General features: G+C 32.6%; 1 protein-coding gene across 1 annotated transcript; it reads right to left on the bottom strand.

Annotated features, from left to right (window-relative positions):
- Positions 1-1,711: 1,711 nt before the first annotated feature.
- gl (glass) lies at positions 1,712-21,234 on the bottom strand. The gene is made up of 9 exons (XM_068769306.1): positions 21,094-21,234; positions 18,054-18,253; positions 8,058-8,175; positions 6,307-6,441; positions 3,824-4,237; positions 3,215-3,432; positions 2,546-2,629; positions 2,038-2,142; positions 1,712-1,784 (listed from the first exon to the last, which is right to left on the bottom strand). Exons 1-9 carry the CDS (start codon positions 21,232-21,234, stop codon positions 1,712-1,714), a joined length of 1,488 nt encoding a protein of 495 aa, XP_068625407.1.
- Between the last annotated feature and the right edge of the window lie 1,373 nt (positions 21,235-22,607).

Below are 22,607 nucleotides of genomic sequence, written 5' to 3'. Positions count from 1 at the left end.
ATAAAAAAATGTAATAAAAAATCTCGTATTAATGAAACAACAGTTATTTTACAAGTCATTTTATTCCCTTTTATCATACATTATAATTTACATACATGCTTAGGTACTTTATAATACTGACCTTGTGATGGAACTATTATAATTTGAAATAGTCTTTACGAATGATACTAAAGCTCTGTGTTTCTGTACACTTTAGACAGAGACGTAACACGATCAATTGGTCTAAGGTACTTCTAAAAGTATTTAATACGTACAAGAATGACTAGAGAAACACAACGTGATTATTGAATAACTAATATCTACCTCTAATATAACTATTTACATTTATTTAAGCATCACGTTAATATTTACATTGATAGGTATTCTAAACACCTTATCGTATCTCAAGCAATTTTAACATTGTAAATGCTAATTATTTATGTTCTAAAATTAATTTACGATGAATTCACTACAATATTCGTTGACAATTCTTTCCTGCTATTGATTACAATGTTAACCTCAAAAGATAGTATTTGCGCGAACATTGAAATATCCAATCTCATTTTCTTTTACATAGATTATAAGAAATTATTTGAAATGTTTAGGCAGCTCAGCGATTAGTATATATTTATTTAGCGTATTTAACAGAACCCTAGAATTTCAAATTTGTAAAATTTGACGGTTATAGTACAATAGCTTATTGATATTGTCCCAGACCAGGCCGCAATTTCCTTGCAATTATTTATTATCTGTTTTAAAATCTGAAGATAAAAATACATTGTCATTCTTTTCTAGATATGAGTAACATGAAATATGAAATTAATATGACATTGAACTAGCTATTTTTAATCCGATATATTTAAAAAATTAATTTCTTTATATATAAATTCAGATACCGTCATTAGGCGAAGACAAAATAATGTGGTAAAAAAGAAAATATAAAAATACTATTATTCTCTATTGCGTATGTGCGTGTTGCAAGAAATAAAAAAGGAAAGGGGCATGATTTTTAACGGTAATTTACTCTTGGTTTACACCCAAATCTTTTTTTTATACGATATTGATAAATTTTTAAAATTTTACTTTTTAGTGTTTACAGATACTTATAGAGCAACAAAATACAATAGAGGGAATAGGAAGTTCTTCAAACCCAAAGTATGCTAGCAATCTGCATTTCTGACGTATCTACGAGTGGCAACATTTTTCGTCAAGTTAGTAATAAACGTGCGCGCTTGCCATTAAGTAACGATGATTAGCTACAAAATTGGTTTTAATTTTTAATTTTCATCTGTATTTTTATGAACTCTGTACTTATGGATTGAATTTTAACTGTACACTTACATATTTTTTTTTATAATAAAGTTATGATTTATATAAATACTTATTTCATGATTACTTCTTTTGCACGTTTTTTTTTGGGAATAATATAAAGTTTTTTTAATTGCACTCTATTTCTTTAATTTGCGGAACATATTTCCATCGCATATGTAAATGCATTTTTAACACTCGTTTTTGCACTATTTTATAAGGATAAATTTCTATCTATTGTATAAAAAAAACTTTGGGTGTATTTCCTGACAATGCCGTATTTGCTATGACTAATTATGGATACAGAAACTAAAATGATGCAGTTCTCAATAGCGTTTTTCATATTTTGAATAACGATATTTTTATATAGTATAGTTTTATATGTTTATATATATACGGCCGGAAGACCGCATTTCTGTAGATGTCAGCCAAGCACACCGCCGGATATATTTCCATGAACGCGCATATGACGATTAAGGTTGCCAGACTGTGAAAACCTGCAAAATATAATAAGCTATTTTAGGCTTTTAAAAAAATGTCTTGCGTGTTTCTAATAATTTAATACTTAAAAAATAAATATAGCCATTGCGGTATTGTTTGTTTAATGAATATGAACCTCTTTCACGTTTACATTATATAAAATTATTGATTTTTCATAACTACCAACATTTTTGAAAATTCAAATGAAGTAATTTTCTGGAGTAATCTGAAACTGGAAATTTTCAACTGAATAAACTGTAGAGTACTTACCTGAGTAAGCACAATTTACATTGATAAGGTTTTTCTCCTGAATGTATTCTCAAATGTTTAGTCAACGTCGAACTGTCCGAAAATGCCTTCTTACACGACCGGCATCTGTAAGAAAGCGATAACATTTTACATGAATTTATGTTCAGAAATCAGATATTTTTTTATTAAATATATGCCTGCCTGTGTGTACAGTTTATTGTAACTCACAAATAAACATATAGAATAAACAATAGAATGTTTCAAGTTATAATGTGTTATAATGAATAAGTAAGGAGCTACGGAAATGCTATAATGTAATGGAAATGCTACTGTTGTTAAAATTAGCAAAAATATACTTAATTCATTTACCTAACATGGTCTTTTAATGTAAAATTCATAACCATTATATACAAGGTGATTGCAACTAGATTTACAAGCTGTAAAGCTTTTTGGCTGACAAATGAAAATTTTCTTTTTTAAAGATTTTTCAGCTATAACTGATCACCCTGTAAAATAAAACAGTGCTTACTGGTAAGGGCGTTCACCCGAATGTGTCCGCATATGCGTCGTCACACTGGAGCTCTGACTGAAGCGACGATCGCAGATAGGACACCTGGCAACAATATTGTTTAATGCAGTATATAAATAAAAAAAATAATGGCTGTCATAGACTACTCACAAAATACAGCAACACAACAACAACACTGAAAAATATTTTTGTATTCTTTATTTTGTTCTAAGCAACCTAAGCATGGACGCTTAAATAAAAATGACTGCAGACGTTTTAATGCTTGAAGATGTTAAAGACAAAATGCTGAGATGCATAGCATTATGATATTTTTTTTAGAATAAAAAATAAGTGATATTTCAAACAATGCGAATTACATAACTACCACCGTTAAATCACTCAACACGTCTTTCACCCATCCACGGGGCATCCTCAGGAGTTAGCGGCAGTTGTGTAATTCGCATTGTTTACCGCATGCGCATTTATCAGCGGGCTGGCGGGCGGTGCACTTTGTTGCACGACTACTGCATGCGCGGAAGTGGCTAAATATTGGTCCTTTTCTAACTTAGGATGGACTTCCGCGAAATAACACCTGATTCCATTAAATAATTACCGGTATTGCGCTTCAATAGACTTATCGATTTACCGTGACCTTGACTATATCGGTCAACCTAAATATCTTTTTTGTACCTGAATGGCTTTTGACCGGTGTGTGTCCTGACATGCGCTGTGAGGTTGGCAGCTTGCGAGAAGCTCTTATTGCAGTCCCCGCAGCGGTAGGGCCGCTCTCCCGAGTGAGTGCGGAGGTGGGTTTTAAGAGTGCTAGGGCGCGCGTACGTCTTGCCACAGATCCTGCACAGGTTCGGCTTCTGTTCGTCATCTTCAGAGCAACCGCTTAGAGCTCCCACCTGATAACATCGTAGTCCAAAGAGAAAACATAATTTAAAAATGGAACCTAGAATACAAATGGATCGAAAAATTGGGTAAAAGAGCATTTCCTTGGCTATGATATTATTTTGCATTTGTTATTAATACGTATTGATGTATATGTGTATATATAAGTGTTTTTGTATAAACGTATGTGTGTATAGTAATATATGTATTTGTAAGTATGTTCACCCTAAACTTCCCTCTCCTTCATGTCTCTCACCTACATTCATTAGTTGTTTGGTAGAGATCGCTTTGAACGATAAGACTGCGTCTAGTCTACATGAATTGTTTCTTTTTTTTAGTTATTGTCGATGGTGTACAAAAAAGTGTAAATAAATAAATAGTGAAATAAAAAGTTTGATATCTCACCTGGACTTTACCGGAGGAATTAACACAAGTTGTGTACCCGTAGTCCTGAGAATGCATCTGGTTCTGATGATTTAGTATCGTATACCCGTTTGCGACGGTCGGTTCCTTCTGTGCTTCCGGCATGTACATCTTCGGAGGTGATCTTTTCAGCATAGGTCCTATCGTTTTCTGATTAGAGAAGTTCGGTTTTTGTTGGAATAACGCGTAGTTAGGATTTGTTTTTTGGGAGTTTTGGAGTGGTAAGGGTTTGAAGGTAGATGATGCTGTGATCAGCGGATCAGATTGGTTAGGTGGACGGAAGTCTGCTGTGAAAGAATACGTGGCTGACGGGTATGAGGTTGGACTTATGACGTTTTGAGCTTGAGGATATACGACGTTGACCGACGGCGTCGTAGTGTTCTGATTCCATTGTACCTTAAAATATATTTATCTGTTATTTAAAAATTTGCAATAGCACGCGCTATGATATTATAACTCTTTCATTTTAAAATACTTTATCTTTTATTGATTTCATAACAGTACCTCCCCTAGTAGAGTGGCTTATGTCTAAAAGATATTTTAAAAAATGTAAAAAATGTTTGAATTTGTGGAGGTAGAAAGGCGAAGAATAAATGAAGAAATTGTGAGAACAGAAGAAAAATATCAGTATTTTAACTTAAAAAATTATTCAACATCCATAAACCAAGTCCCTATTCCACATGTATGGGAGGGCGAGAGGATCACAAAAACGGGGGCTATTATAAAAAGTATCATCATTCATCATCATTTATTCCTATGCCCCCAAGATGGGGCAGAGGGCGTCCATAGTACGTCGCCATCCCGAGCGGTCTTGAGCTTCGCGTTTTACTTTGCTCCACGTCATTCCAACTGCCTTCACTTCTGCATTGATCGTCTGCCGCCAGGTTTGCTTTGGACGACCAGGTCTTCGCTTTCCTTAAGGATCCCATTCTAGGGCTTGCCTCGGTATGTGATCAGGGTCCCTTCGGAGCGTGTGGCCTACCTAGTTCCACTATCTCGCTATTTTTATAATCGGCTATGAGCGGAGATAGTCGATTATAAAAAGTAAAATAACTATCAAATCTTCTAGTTAAGTTTCTTAAAGAAAAAATATAGCAATTTATGGTCGAAGTATATATTTTATAATATTGTCAATTTGCGCAAGAATATAACTAAATATAAGAGAAAGGCATCAAAACATTGGCACAAGATTATCAAGATACCATTCTTGAAAAGGCAGTTAAGCTCCTTAACCTATCTTTGCTCGATAACCAAGAATTGTCCTTTCTGCAAGACTTGGCGTCGGATTTTGGATCAGGATTGATCCAACCAATTTTGGAATTACTGTTAGAAACGAATGTTCCAGATTTCATCAGAGCTGAAGAATGGCATTCATCTAGTCCTGATGTTAAGTAAGGCTTGGTCTTAACGCCATAATAGTTTGAAGCGACGAGTGGCTCCAAAATAAAAGTACAAGAAATGCTATTTTCCATCAATCAACAATCTTCTGAATGGATACTTATATCAGAAGTAATATATAATCCACAAGTATACGGCATTGACTACTAAATCACGTTTCATGTACTAATACAACGTACTGTTCCTTGAGAAGTAAATATAATCAAGGTCACCGAAATAACTTAAAATAAAATCATAGGGAACATGTATGCGGTCGTGCTAAGAGCGAGAGGTACAACAACTAAATATCTTTAATATCTAAGATAATATTTTTGTTGTACCAAAATTAAGTGTAAGTTATCGTTGTTATTATTTTAGCCTGTCCAAAAGATATCTATGAGGGATATATTATAATCGCCAAGCTTAGTATTGTTATACCACTGGGAACTTGTTTATGAGCAATGAAAATCCTATATAATTGACGCACAAAATGTTAATAATGGATAAGACTGTATCCCGGGAATGAAACCTGCGACCTATGATCTCAAGTCTCAGTCTTCTAACGTTACGCTACGCACTTGTGCACATTTGTTATTAACAGATGCAAGAAAAGGACCAATATTTAGCCACTTCCGCGGTAGTCGTGCAACAAAGTGCACCGCCCGCCAGTCCAACTGCAGCCGTTAATTCACTCAACATGTTGAGTGAGTTAACGGTGACAGTTTGCCGCATGCACATTTATCAGCGGGCTACCACTATATGTGCGGAAGTGGCTAAATATTGGTCCTTTTCTTACTTAGGATGGACTTCCGCAAGGTAACGCCTGATTTCATTAAATATTAACAAATACACTACTTTAAAAATTAATAAACAAGTTTGCGGGCTATCTCAGATAATGAGTAGAGCAGTACCAGGTATTGTTGCGATCTTTCGGTGAGGCCTAAGCCCAGCAGTGGGCGTTTAGTGGCTGACATAAGTGATTGAGAAAAATTTTTTGTAAAAAATGTTCCTTAGTATATAAATATATAATGTATATAAATAATATAAAGAGAATTAGTAAAATAACTTTTAGTTTAGTTTGTACAAACTTGTGAGCAAAGCTGGTCCGGGGGGCATCCGTGCATGGTCATGTTCATGGAGACATTGACGCTCATGGTCGGGAAGAGGGGAGCGCCGCTGTAGTGTTCATAGTACGGGTACCCGCTGCCGCCGTTCACCATCATCTGCTTTTGAAGAAATTTCGAAGTATTTAACCTGATCGATCAAACTTTGGCGTACGAAAAGATAAACGGGAGAAATGTTGGAAATGCAATTTTTCTTTTTAAGTTATAAGATTTGCAAGATTCTTAACTAATGGCAAAACGACCATTGTTACATAGTAAACCGATCTTGGCGGTCTGAATTTGTTATCTTCAAATATGAGTAATAGTGAAATTAAATTAAGTGATTGGATTTCTGTGTAAAAGCTATAAAGGGTTGAATGTAAAGCTCATTTGCTGACAACTAACGGTACTCCTTTTTCTTCTTAAAGAACCATCTTCTTACGAAGTAATAGTATATTATCTATAATAGTAATTTAGAAGAAAAAGGAAAAAAGAACGTAAGATGAACTACCATTAAGGGAAACTTAATATTAGAAATCGCGGCTCTGAAGATCAAACAGATGCTCTGTCCAAACAACTAGAGCAAGTTTTTCAACCATTATATTAGTCTTCTATCAACACTTCGCTTTCCGTGAGTCTTATACCGTAGCACAAGTTGCAGTAACTCGTATTTTGAATTTCTCATCACATGGCCGATTTGTTTAAGAAGAAGGATGATAAATCCTATTCCTAAATCAACTGTCTCAGAAATAATAACTTAATAATAATATCAAGGAAAATATTATAAAAAATTCTGTCTCTGTAGACATTATTCTGCCTGATATTATTGAAATGTCCTATTGACATATATAAAAATAAATTAATATAACATATTTCAGATATGTATACATAGTAATTGGAAAAACATAAGTGTAATAATTTTAAATATCTTTTTTTGTAATAAATTAGCTATACATTCAACTCTTTATTTATGTTGGCGTAAAGATAACTCTACGCATGATATAATGTTTTGTAAAACACAGTTACTTGTAATATGCAATAATAAATCGATGTTTCTTATATAACCTAAAAAATTGTAACACAAAATAAAGGTATAATAGTTTCATACAGAGTGCTTCGAATGAACTAACCAATTATTTTATTTTATTAGTTTCCAAAATCACTATTAATCGCCTATTTTGTTTGTCTATTTATTTTTTTAATTTACGTAAATGTTCTTATGTTCAGATCATCTTACGATGTATCTAACGTGTTATTTTGTACCAAAGATACTTTTAAATTGTGATTTTGGTATAAATGTTATTAATACATGTTGGATGTATTAAATTCAAATAAAAATATTTTAGCAATAACGTATGTTATTGATATTAAAAAGATTTTTAAATGTAGATATAAATTTTAGTGTAAATATTTGGAATTGCTTGTTTCAACATGGCTCAACTAAAACATTTCAGCAATACCTCGTTAACTTCAAATATGAATAAAAAAAAAAGTTTGAATAACAATAGCATCGAAAAATTGAAGTTGTAAGGCAAAGTTGGAAAGTTATGCACTCCACGCAGGGAAGCCAATTTTAATCTTTCCCGACGTTAATTGAAATAATTTCACAAAAGCCCTACGCCCCTTTTTACCCCAACTTCATCTTCGCCCGTTAACCCTCCGTCGGAACTGCACAAATATACCCGTCTCGGTTTTACCTAAGTTGAAAGTTGTATGAGTGAAAAGGTAGACTGTACCTGTGGGTGGACGGTCTCGGAAGCGCAGTCCCCATGAACCACCGCGTGTTTCAAAGAGAGTAGAACGTCAGCCGCTTCGCCCCCGCCCCTCTCCCGGCATTCGCCCCCGTTATTCCTGCTAAAGGCATCAAAACATTTTCCAATTATTCATTTTTTAATAATTCAATTGGAAATATCAATACAGATACAGCGTTCAACGTATTGCGTACCATCATATCCATCATACTTTTGAATGAAATTTTTCATGTGCGTTCGAAATTCAAATTCGAATTCGGACGCTGTCAGTAAAATGAACGCACCCGTTGTGTTAAGGTCGAAATTGTAAATTGTAAATAGTCTTAGTATACATATAAATACATACAACTTCGATGACTCGTATCTCGATCACATTTCGTCGCTATTAAAAACGAAACACGATAATTGGACACACAAAATTTTTTTTTTCTTCATGGGTCTGAGTGTACACATTTATAACAAATTTCCACAAGATATCTTAGACCTTAATTTTCTTAGTTTTAATTTTAATAATCTAAAATCAAAAGAATATTACTAAATACGTCGTATTATAGAATTCAAAGGTTTTTAATTTAACCACATGTGTGGAACTTGGTTCGTTGACTCATTTACATGGTTGATATTGTAATGTACACATAAAATATCGTTAAATTTTATTTGAAAAGAGCAACTGTTGAGTTTTTGACCAACTCTTTTCAGCAGCCGATGGTAGCTTACTAATCATAATGTTAAAATAATTGACGATTCAAAATGCGTGTAAATACTTCGTCTACATAAATATTATAAGTATATTTTTTTGGTATTAAAGCGCTTTTAAGATTTTTTGTCTTACGTAATAGAGATGGTTAAATAAGTTTTTATAAGATTTTATATACCTTATAAAAATATGAAAAGGCGCAGAGAGAGTATTTCAAACTTAGATCATTATCTTAAGGCATTTGGTGCAGGACTGTCGAACTACATGTGCTCAGTATTCTCTGTTTTGTGCAAGCGAAAATTCTCAGACAGTATATAGTCACAACCCTTAGGCTCAAGATCAGGGCACATTCCACTAGGTAAATTGACATAATTACACATAATATTATTGTGGACTGATGGAAGACCTCCACCATAATCTCCTGAAATTTTTCTATACATAAAAATCTATCTTTAAGGTTAGTAAACAGTAATGTGGCCTTTCCTGTATCCTTATAAACACATATTCCTTATAAACACAGCAGACGGCTTATTACAGAACAATGTGCTAGCTAAACAAGAAATAATATCAATTTCTTAGACTTCTATTTGACGAGCAAGCTGTATGCAATACTGTAAACATCTGACGTCCTTTCCGAGAAAACAACTGAACAAGGAGACGGACATTGCATGGTAACAGTGGCATGGTCGTAGAGTTCTAAGTTAGGCTCCAGGTGAATCACTGCTCATCAGAGTACTAACTTAGATTCAAAGTATCCCAAAATTGATAAGTAATATGTTAAACAGTAGAAATAGGTATAACTTTTTTTTTAAAAAGTCTTCAACAATGTTACTTAACGAGGTAGTAATAAAATCAGCAGACAACTTATTGCAGAATAACGCACAAGCTAAGGAAGAAATTATATCAATTACATAAATTTCCCTTAGCCGAATAAGCTGTCTATAAGACTATATAAATAACCGACGTACCGACAAAGAAAACGACTTAATAACGTAAGATATCGGATGGTCATAGCATCAATTCTGGGTTAGGTTAGGTTAGGTTAGGCTCCGGGTGAATCGCTGTTCACCAGAGTACTAGCTCACACAGAAATCCACACAGAATTCCCAAATCGACTCTTAGATAAGTTTAACAATAGAATAAGATTTATTATAAATGTTTTTTAAAAAGATGCCACAGATTTGTGAAACTTGACTAGATTGTAAATATTGTGTATTTGTATCGTTTGTTATGGTACTGTAAGGGTGCCATGATAAAATTAAAACCTTCTATGATAAATAAAGATAAAAAGACATCTCCGTTTTGTTTTATATAACGTTACCTATTAACATTCATTAATTTCTTTACGAAATCGAATAAGATCAAGAGATCCGTACAAAAAAGAATGTGACCATGTCGATCCATCAACAAGTCATAGAAAGGGCTATATGCTCGAGATTTCTCTGCGAGATTGTATCAGGAATGAGGATCCTGCGGGTTGGTAGCTTGTAACACTGGATAGACCACATAACCTGCAGAAAAGCCTGGAAAATTGCAGGAAGGTAATAGGAACCGCAATAAAAAGAAGTAAAACAATAAAATCTGATAAGAAGAGGTACATAAATTTGAGATGAAAAAGTAATAATAACGAAATAAAATATAGATGTAAATAAAATATTATAAAAAATAAAAGTAAATTAAAGCAGTTGAAATAGTATAAGTAGAGACAAACGAACAAAATAAACAAAATATGTATTATGCATAGTGCATTATACATAATTATGCAATATATATGAAAAATTTACTTAAAAAGGCTAATTATTCAATAAACGAATATTTAAATGATAAGAATCCTTGGCAATGACGACGCTTGATTTCATTAAGGCTATATCTGATAAAATGTGTATGTATAAATCAGTCTTGTTAAACTTTAGGAAAAGACGTGTTATTACGGATTTTCTTCCTTCTTCTTCTCCACGATTATAACACCTTGCGAAAAAGTGTTAAGTCAAAAATAAAAGAGATTAAAAAAAATATTTGACGATCTATAAGTTCTGTTGAAAGTTACTATGTTAAATAAAGTAATTTTATTTTTTATTTTATTTCCAAGAATGCCAAAAGATCCTAATTTGATAGAAACTTGAATCAGATATAGCTCCCCTATAAACTAAAAGTAAGTAAATATAACTTAAAGCTATAGAGCTATTGAAAGAGGCACTTAGTACAAGTTTTGATAAATAAACTATATGTTATTTATGATTTTTCAACACGCAAAACACATTTTCGTTTCTCTGCCCGTGGAGTGACACGAAGCCTTCGTATTAGACCTCTAGACAGCTATCATGTTTCGCGTAGTATAATTGGTAAGATATATATCTATTATAATTGAATTAATAATATAAATATTTTGTGTAATAATAGTTAAATGAGAATTTATTTTTGTATTTAAGCACTTATTACATTATTAACATATGTATGACGGTGAACTTAACTCCGAATTATCTGTCGATTAAGTGTAAAAAATATTGAAGGTAGGTGAAAGAAGTAAATATTATAAAAGACGAAAGAAAATTAAAATTAAAATCAAAAATGTGAAGAAAATAAATCACTAAGTTGAAAAAAACTTCCTATTTAAATATACTAATGGCCACTTTATCTTTTCAGCTGATGGACGTCCGCTACAAAGCATAGGCCTCTATAAGAAAAGGACCAATATTTAGCCACTTCCGCACATGCAGTGGTAGTCGTGCAACAAAGTGCACCGTCTGCCAGCCCGCTGATAAATGCGTATACGGCAAAATATGCGAATTACACAACTGCCACTGCCAAATCACTCAACACGTGTTTCACCCCTCCACGGGGCATCTTCAGGAGTTATGTTACACCGATAAGTGCCAAACACAGAGTTGTCAAAATGACAGGTCCTGCGCTGTTCGCATTCAGCGACTTCCCGCGAGCTTAATTATGTGGTCGGTCTACCTGCTCGTGATCGCCACTCGAAAACCTTTCAGCCTCAAAGGCCATCTATTGCACAAGAGATTGCTACTACTATCTACAATTATATATAAATACTAGCTGATCCCGCAAACGTTGTTTTGCCATGTATGCTATTAACAAATAAAAAATAAGTGTTGATCGTAGAACGGTGAATATTTAGGGTTGTATGTATTTTAGTATGCTGTATCATAAAAAAAATTGTCTATAAAATTTAAAAAAATTTGGCAGTGGACCACCCTTAACATTTACTAGACCTTACCTTTATTATATTAGACCCGTGTTTCACATTGTGTTATACCTCAACGTATCCTAAAATTCTTAGACCCCCTATACATAATTTTTTAAATAAAGAAGGTTGATTAGTCATTTAATAAACTTAAATGATAGGTTCAAGTAATAAATGATTACGAAATTGTTAACGAAATACAGAGAGTAATTTTTCAAGACATATATTAAACAAAATGTAATTTAAATTGCAAATAATTTGAATAAAGATTTTCATTTATTGATTTAGTTAGGTCCTTGCGTTTGACGCTTGCTTCAAAGAGTTTTTATATTAGGCTGTTATTTCGCTAGCCGATTTTTTTTACAGTAAATCATTTATAGAACTAACCTCAAATTCGCTTATTAATTATTTAATTTTGTTCTGGCATCGTTATGTTTATTATTTTGAAAAAAAAAAACTAAAAAGTAACTTCATTTTTTAATATGAATTTCACAGTAGAACCTGCGCAGAGTAACGGTTCAAAGAACCAACGACGCGTATTGATCGACGCAAACTTACGCATTGTGTAAGTCTCCGTTCTGAAATTTTTATCTGAAGAACGAGATACATGGACGATCAGAGACAAGAGTCTATAAGAGAAGACACAAAGTTATATTGTCAAGTTCATCATCACTATCACTTAACCCTTAATAGCCTAGTTTCAATTTTGATACCATTCTTTTAAACCGAATGTTCACATTACTATTAGTGTTTTTTTTTTATAGTTTGGCTGTACGTATTTTACTGTTGTATAATATTCTTTCCAACGAAATTAAAAAAAAAATCTATTTTTCCCTTCATTTAGACGCTAAAGCAAACACAGTAATAAAAAAAAATCACTTTCGTAAATCAGGCTATTAAGGGTTAAGTTAAAAGATGAATTACAGAACAGATTTGATAGAAACTGGAATCAAATTGAGTTCTCCTGTAATTAAATTCTTAAATTAAACTAAAACTATTGGTGTAGGAATTTGATTCGACACTTCGGAAATATCAGATTCAAATTCATAAACATTTTATCCAATATACGATAGTTTAGATCTCTTATTGACGTCAAGATGAGTCTATCAGGTGTTTGAACTATAAATAGGTCAGACGAGTACAGACGAAAGACAATCAGAGGGACTATATATTTTTTAATTATATAATATTACTTACTTAAAAAAAAAACATCAAAATAGCTACGAGGGGAACACATAATTCTCAAGATGTGCTTTCTTTTATATAGTTATTTACAATACCACATTTAAAACACAATTTTTATTTTTTATAATCTATTAACTTGCGTTTTTTTAATATTATCTGGAAACCTATTTTAAAAGTATACATTGCACATGAAAAGGTTTTAACACGATAAAGTCGATTCTTAAAGTCGAAAAAATATCAAGATATGGTATTTAATAAAATTTATTCAATTAATATTATGGTACACGAATATTCAGTTTTAGTTTATATATCATACACTTTCTTAGTGGTTTCTGAGCAGCGGTAGAGGGCTGAAACTTGCGATTGTAGGTCGCGGGTTCGATTTCTGAAATACAGTCTTATATAATCCACACTTTGTGCGTTAATTATATAGGATTGTCACTGTTCACAAACAAGTTTCCAGAGGATGGACAGTAGCGTCCTCTGCGTACCATAATACCACACTGGAATCGAATACGCCTGCCAAGCGTGGCGATTATGGTAACTACTTCCATAGATATCTAGGAGGCCTATGTTTTGCAGTGGACGTCTTTATGTTGAAAATTGATGCGATGCGTTTTCAGGGGCGGGCGCCGCCCTTGCCCCTACGAACAATGAGAGCGATCCGAGGTAGGATCGTTATCCTAGAAACGTTACCTTAGAAAAGTTTATTGACTACTCCTTTCTGTGAACTGAATACCGACGAAGCTGTAAAATCCCCCAATGCTAACAACTTCTGAGACACTAGACACTTTTTTAATTACTTCAAGGCGTGTGTTAAAATTTAATACTGTACAGAATATAATATATGTTAAGAGATGATATTACGCATAAAAGTAAAATAACAGTATTATAAAAAAAATTACGAACAGAAATATTAAATTGAAACAAATTATACGAATGACTACGAATACTTGGACATATATCCTTGTAAGTGTCCCTTCGTGTAATACATTTTGACATATACAGAGTGATTCTTTTGTGTCAAAGAAATATCCTCGGTAATTTTTGAAAAGAGTGATTTCAGCTTTGCCGACGTCACTATATGTTTAATAGCAATATTAAAAAAATTGCAGGAGTATTAAATTCAAATAATTTATACGAATGACTATGACTTCTTGGACTTATATCCTTGTAAATATCCCTCCGTGATTTTTTTTTATGTCGAAGATATATCCTTAGTGATGTTTTTAAAAGAATGTTTACAGCTTTGCCAACATCACCAACATAATTTTTATGATTAAATTCACTTCCAATACAATAAATCTTTTTTACATTCGAATAACAGTTTGAAAATATACTTACAGTACGTGGCGATAAATATTGCACATCGACCCATGGAAAGAGACAAGCGGCTAATTTCGGATTTTTAGAGCGTTATCCCTGTCGCACGAAATAGGACTAACAAAACGTCACATATGTAGTGTAGGACAAATAGATAGTGATAATAGAAGATAGTGCTCTACGAAGCCAAAATTAGCCGTTTGTCTCTTTCCAAAGGTCGATGTGCAACGTTTATCGCCGGATACTGTAGACTTTCGAAAGTTTCAACGGTTTGAGCAGCAATTCTGTATGGGTAATTTTTATTGCATTTTCTTAAGACTGCTCGCACTATTTTCGCAAGTCCTGAAAAGAAGAGCACAGTGTCCAGTGTCAGTGGTGTGTACTTATACCCTCATAAGCATTGAAATACTCGTCTAACCGTGAATTTTAACTTATAAAAATCAAGTTATTTTTAGCACTCAAGAGATTTCACAACGTGGTCATGCCGATATCAATATTTATGTTTATAACTCAAAAAGTCATTGCTATGTATATTACAACACGTAATTGTAAAAGTTGAATTTCTTAAAAAATTTAACCTTATTTATTTATTGCCACAGTCCGGAAAATGTTAAATGCAGGCCACATCAAACCGTTCCTACAGGAAATCTCCGAGGGAGGCCTGTACCGAGCAGTGGAAATCTTGATTGCTATGACATACGCCTTTCTGTGTCAGGACAGTTCGTTGTTTAAATCGTCGACATATCCTTTAAGGGAATGCTTTTTATAAGGCGGCAACTACAAACAGTACTAAAGACAACCGTAAAAAACCGTTAGCCGTTGTTCCGAAAAGTGTGTGGCGACCACAAGATGGTAGATGTGTCGTTGATAGGCCTCCTATTTGGTGGAACTATGACATAGTTACGGGAAATCCTGGACATCTTTGGAGCAGGCCTAGGCCTTTCAGTGGGTGTCAATCGGCAGAAAGGAAAAAGAAAAAAAAGAACTATAAATATGTAGTTTGGTTTCACGGAGTATTACTAATAATAAGTAGCTTATATACACATCAACATTGTGTGTTTTGTTTTGAATGTCTACTTTAGAAACTTGAGGACCACGTTATCATTTCAGCTCTATACGTTCACAGCTGGATAAAGGATGATCCAAAATGCACAATATTATGAATTAATTAAATAACAATTAATTTATTACATGGATGCACAGACCGCGGCCCGCCGGTCGAATACTGGTGGCCCGCCGACAGCAAAAATAATACACTCGTATATTCGAAAAATATTGAATTCTATTCCATAATAAAACCAAAAAAATTAATTACCTATACTTCTGGCGGCCGGCCCGACATCAGTTCATGATTTGCCCGAGTGGCCCCTAGTCTTAATAGGTCTGTGCAACCATGATTAATTACAACAAATCGTAATGATCGTATGGTATGAAATTCAACAGCTAACTGGCCATCCTCATTATGCTATAACCATTAGTTTTTGATCAAATAAAGTTAAAAAAGGTAGTGTCTATATAAAGGTAAACGAATCGATTCAGGTCCTCAATTTTAAATGACATGTATAACGGGTTTGGCCTATTGAATAATTAAAAAGAATCGATGAAATTTTATATTTATTCGTTACATGTGCCCAAAATGTTTTTTACCTATAATTGTCGAATCTTATTCTTTAAAATACAACATAGTTATGAATGATATTGACATATTTTTTGTTTCTATTTCAAATTTAAACAAAGTTCTTTTGTTTTAATATCCCGCGCCGCAATACCAACCACAGACTACGCCACCTGATTCCCAGAACTTGCAACACAATCAATTCATTCGGATATATTTTAGTTGGAAATTTTTGAAGTCCCGTGGGGTGCTTTTATGGATAGAACATTTTAACATTTCGTTAATCATTTACTTTACTATTCCTTTTTCCTATAATAATAACATGTAAATGATTGTTCTCGTCTTGCTTTTTTATTATTATGAGCGCTGTTTAATTTTGCTTTCTATTTTAAACAGTTTTTATAGTTTAGATATAAGCTAAAATAATTAGGGCTAGAGCTGTCTTACAATAGAAAGACATATTCATTTATGTACTTTGTTAGATTAAACTAATGTAAACTATTATTATGTTTTGCTATTGGAGTGCTTATTTGAAATACACAGGTTCTCGGAGTCAAAGATTTTATGTACAGTTGTTAAAGATTGCTTATTTATACAAAGATTGCTCACATTATACATTTTTACAAACTTATATATGTATAAAAATATTGACAGACTCAGGATAAATACAAGAATTAAAAATGAACGTGAAACGTCTAAATTTATTCTTAAAAAACAAATCTTTCCTAGATCTAAGTTTACGTATGATTTATGAAACTTAAAAGTATATTACTAAATGATAATTATTTTATAGCATTCGAGTTTTCAGTTATGTTGAAACGTGTGGAGATTAGTTTGTTGATTTATTTACATTGACATAATAATGTATACAACGTTATGTATACATTAGTGGGTGGAAAGACCTTCTTGTATGTTATATGTTTGAAGTTACGATGCCATTTTTGCAGCCATTTTGGCTATCTCCGGTTTTTTGAGCTCGCGGGGACGGGAGGTCCGCGAGTTAAAAAATTTACTTTGGCAGCTCTTATCTCAGCTACAACGTTGACGTTTACACCAAGAGGGACGATACTCGTGTACCTTTCTTAAAGGCGATATATAATAAACATTTTTTTCATTAGCAGATGTGCGTGTATTTGTTTCTTAAAACGAACCAAAATGTAAGCTGTCACGTTGTGTCCGAATTCAAATATGCTTTCGAATTTCTATTTAAACGTGCAAAAATAATTAAATCTGGAACGTATTGCGACCGTACTGGCCAGTAATAAGGAACACATATATGAACACTACAAATGAATTCGAATTCAAATTCCTGCAGCAAGAACGCGTTCTAGATCTCTCTTTTTTATCAACGGCTAAGACAAATATCGGTAAACGTGCACCCTTATACAGAATGTGTGACCTCCACAATTCATATGTTAGTGATATTGATATATTCTCGTGCTCTCACGTATCTTTTAAAAAACTTTTCGTTCGAAATTATTGAGTACATACAATGAAATTTAAACCATAATATAAATATATAAACTATAGTCTTTGATCCCTGTTTAGTAATGTTTTTATTTTTATTTGTTTTGTCATTGTTTGACTATAAATCATTTTATGTTCTTAGTGAGATAGTTATAAGGTAACAACTGTAACTAATTTTATATTTCTAAGCTTCTAAGTTTGTACTTTCTTTCTTGTTAGTAGTTAGTACTTTCTTGTAGTTTGTACTTTCTTTCTTAAGTTTGTACTTTTTTTCTGCCTTTTGTTACTGTCTATCTCCAATAAAGTAAATAAATGTATACATCAAACAATGTTAAATTTATTTTAAAAAAATAACTGTTTATTTTTCTTGGCTCTTTTCAGCAGATCTTGATGGTAACTTACTACTTATATTGTTAAAATAATCAACGATTCAAAAGCGCGTGTAAATGTCTACTTGATTAAAGGTATTTTGAATTTATATTTGCAACTCACTTGTACCCGGAGCATGGTGAGAACGGGAACAGTGAGGGCAGAGGGTCCAGCTCCAGCGGCGGCAGGGAGAAGGAGGCCATGTCGTCGGCGGGCCAGCCGCTGTCGCCGTTCGGCTCGAGGCTCACATCGCACGGCGCGATTGACTCCGTGAGCGCGTTTAGCTCTTCCCCATTCTCTGGGCAGCAGTTCTCGTTCTCTTGCTGTTTAAACAAAGATATATTTTAAATATCGAATGTATAATATGAAAATACACAGATAATCAATTAATATATGGTTCATTCTATTAAAAAAATAAATGTTGAAACTGTTGTTCAGAATACTATTTGATAATATTAATTATTGCTTACTATTTATCCTTGTAATCTTTTTGCTGTCGGAATATGTTGACTTGTCGCGTTTCAATAAAAAAAATTATGTAAAATATTTTAAAATTGAAAATTAAATGATAATTATTATTTAAATGATCATTTTACACATGCTGTCTGATTGGAAATAATAATAAAAAAGTTTTAAAGTTTTTTACTCACAAATGAGCTATACATTCACTCCTTTAAAGTTACTATTAATCACAATTTATAAAAGTTATTGTGTCCGATGCCTAGAAAATTTAAATATTGTAAAATTTGTTAATACTTTAGTGTATTGATTACCTTAGTCTATTAAAAAATCAATGGTTTTAGAAATAACATACGACGGAATGATATTATAGCAAGGAAAAGTCTGCAAAATTTAAATTAATACGCATTAAAATTTAAAAAGTTATTATAAGCAAAAAAGTTTCTATGATATAGGTGATCTCTGTAATGGCATATAAAATATAACGCGAGGATATATTATTATCACATTTATTATTCTGGGGAATATCAAAACTAGTATTTCGTTTTAAAATTCACGATTTAATTGTTTTTCTATGTGTAATTAACCCTTTTTAAAGTGTAAACTAAAATTACTGACGCTATTAAAACTACTAGATTGACTTGACTGACTGTTTATCTACATATAACAGATTTATTGAAATTCCACCCACATAGAGGTTGAGAGGCGTTTACTTAAAAAAGCTTATTTTCAAAGTGTAGCTTTTAAAATTTAAAAACTTTGACCACAAAATATTCATGATAGATTAATAGGGATGCCACGCAAAGCGGGATAGGTATAGCTAGTATACAATATAATATAAGCTTGTAAAAACTACTATTTTGTATCCGAATGGTCGATTTTTTTAATAAAAATAATAATTTAAAATCTATTTTTCCTTGGTAGCTAAGTCTGTTCGATTATACTTCTTCTTCTGCCTTTTATAAGTGACTTGTTTTTATTTCTCGTTTGACTGCCGCGATGTACAAAAAATAGTTAATAAATATGTAAACAAACAACATATTTAAATTACAATTTATTAATTTGTATATTATTACAAGATCTTAATAGAAGGTATGAACATACTGTATAAACACATTCATGACCGTTGATGCAGCCACTAATACTGATTTGTTTGGAAAAAATGGCCAAGTAATTTTATTAATAAAAAGTATTGCCAATATAAGTGACAAACCTCATATGTCATTTATTTTTCAAGTAGGACAGTGATTATATTTGAGATTAAAAATAATAATTATTGTCGTTTGCAAGTAAAGTGCAATTATTGAAACAGAATGTTTTCAAACTTGCAAACTTTGTTTTCATAGCGACTCCATTGCTTAATATTTTAAAGGAGTTAAGGAATTATCTTGTAATAAAAATATAAGTAATAAATACTTTCAAACCGGTTTTTGGTAAGTGGAAAAGAACCGCATAAAACAAAACAAAGATTCGTCATATAATATGGCGTGTAGCTATAAAAAAGGACATAAATTTTTTCACAACACATTTAAAAAATATCTTTTATTCGGTAAATAGGAGATTGAACAACGGTAGCCCATCGGTATAAGACTGAGACTTAGGAATGTAAGACGATTCTCGGGAGTGCAATGTTATATAATTCACACTTTGTCCATTGATTATATAGGATTGCCACTGTTCACAGACAAGCTTATGGTGCAGTGATTCCCAAAGTGGTCTATATCGACCTCTAGGGGTCTATGATAACCTGCAAGGGGTCTACGTCAGCAAAAAAAAATTTGGGGGTTCATGAAATGAAATTTTATGTTTATTTAATGTTACGTATATTTTACATAAAAGATACATAATTTTATTTTGAGTAGTTTTAATTTAAATTCAATTAATAGATGTATAAATTAACATGTGTTATTACTTTGAGTTTTTAACACTTAACTTCACTACAGTTAGGTCTACCCAACACGGAAAATCATGACAAGAGGTCTACGACACAAAAAAGTTTGGGGAACTCTGTTATAGAGGATGGGCAGCAGCATTCTCTGCCTACTATAACATCACACTGGGATCGCTAATCCTCGGGCCAACCGTGGCGATTGTGGTATGTCCCCCCATAGATATCTTTGGGGAAGGCCAATGCCTTGTAGTGGACGTCTATGCGCTGAAAAATAGGGACCAAAGAGGTAGGCATAAAACAAGTATCTTGTAGTAAATAACTCAAAACCTAACGGGCTTGTCTTTCGCAAATAAAAAAACAACTCTTTCCTCCTTTCAAGTAAACACTAAGAAGATACTAGTCGGCACTTATCTCATTAGCATATCCAAGCCACTTAAAAGTACACGTGTATGTGATGACGTGCATATCAAAAATCGAAATACTAAATGGCTGATAAAATATAGTAACTTTTTTGTTGATAATTTTGTCATTTATCTATTAATTTATATAAGAATTACATTCATTTATTTTAGATAAATATGTTTGGAGAATAATTGCAGTATTTTAAGGAAAAAAGATGTTGATACAATCATCAAAACAATTGCAAATGTCACTGAGCTTCTTGTTACTTCTCATTAAATGGCGCAATACATAACTTAAATTTAATTTTAAGCTAAAGATATTTTGATATTGACGTACAAAATTATGTATGTCGTACAAAAAATTTTTGATGTTTAATATTTGAAGAAAACAAAAAATGGTTTTTGCACTGACCTGACAGCAGTCGTCTTCGGTGAACTCTCTGACCGGCTCCACGCAGCTGCAGGGCTGCAGGGGATCGCAGCAGAGCCCGTGGCACCCCGGACAGTACTCCACGAGCCCGTACTGAGGATTGTTGGGCATATAACAATCCATGGCTCCGCCTTCTTGTTTCGCGCATCTTACGGCGCAAGGGCGGCGACGACCATCCTCCTAAATATGTTTCCGTCGCTTGTAGTCCCGGGTTGGCATGGCTACGAGTGAAACATAAAATATTATTTCATTTCTCAATAGTTCACAATGACATGATTTTGCATCAATATCATATTTGCATCGCCTTATTCGAATAATTAAACGCTTAAATTACCTTATACATGCTCAAATTCTGTTAGTGTTTTAAAAGCAAAATCATTTACTAATTATTTCACAAATATTTAAATTTATTAGTGATAATTATAAATAAATTGAAATATTTTTCGTGGGACAAAGAACATTGTTATCTATTTAATTTTTAAATATCGATTCAGGCACAAATCCTGCTGAAATAATATACTAAGGTATTTACAAATTTTACAATATTATATTTTTATAGTAATCGGAATTTTCTAGAAATTAGAAATTATTGTTTCTGTAATACCAACTTATTGGGGACGCAATAACTTTTATAAATGTCGATTAACTATATGTATGCTAGCTTTAAAAGGGTGAATGTAAAGCTCATTTGTGAACAAAAACTTTAAAGCTTTTGCAACTATTTCTAATCACACTGTATGTATAAAGTAATCACTCTGAAATATGTTACATTAATTATTTATATATTCAAAGGCGACAAGTCAACATATTTCGGCAGTAACAATTTTACACGCACAGTAAACAATTATTAATTTTAGCTTGTAATATTCCGAACATCTTTTTTCAATATATTATTATGGTGTTATTTATTATTTATGAAACTATTGGTTTTTGCATACGGAGTACCATGCATTAATTGCCAGACAATAAGACATTAATTTCTTCAAAACTTTTACACCTAAAACTAATCCTGTATAATAACATTGTTTTACATAAAGTATAACTATGTGAGTGTCAAATGTGTTCTGAATCAAAATAAATACTCTATTTTTTCCTTTTATTTCTTTTACACAGATTTATCTCATAATAAATATACACAAAATCGCTTGACTACACACAAAATTTAATGGCGAAAATAGGCGTTGTTATAAATCATTATAACAAGAATTTTTTTTTATTTTAATTTAATTTTTAACCCGGAATTCTTTATGACGGTTTGTAATACTTGAGTAATTTCTAATCTTATAATACATTTCAGTTTTTCCGTTTCGCTTTCTAATATGATTTTTAATTTCGGCCATAAGGCGCCAACTGCTGGAAATAAAACTCCACTATAGGCTACCATTAGAACCTTCGTCAGACGGCTTTAACACGGTCGTCTGATGACACAGAACTGATGGCCGCTGAAGCCTTAAAGTTCTGGATGAGAGACTACAGACCAGCAAGTGTAGTGTAGG

Source organism: Battus philenor, unplaced genomic scaffold, assembly GCF_028537555.1.
Source record: "Battus philenor isolate CCGP_79_NKW_IND1 unplaced genomic scaffold, ilBatPhil1.0.hap1 SCAF_28, whole genome shotgun sequence".
Taxonomy (NCBI): Eukaryota; Metazoa; Arthropoda; class Insecta; order Lepidoptera; family Papilionidae; genus Battus; species Battus philenor.
The sequence above is the reverse complement of the archived record's forward strand: the minus strand, read 5'-3'. Positions and strand labels throughout refer to the sequence as shown.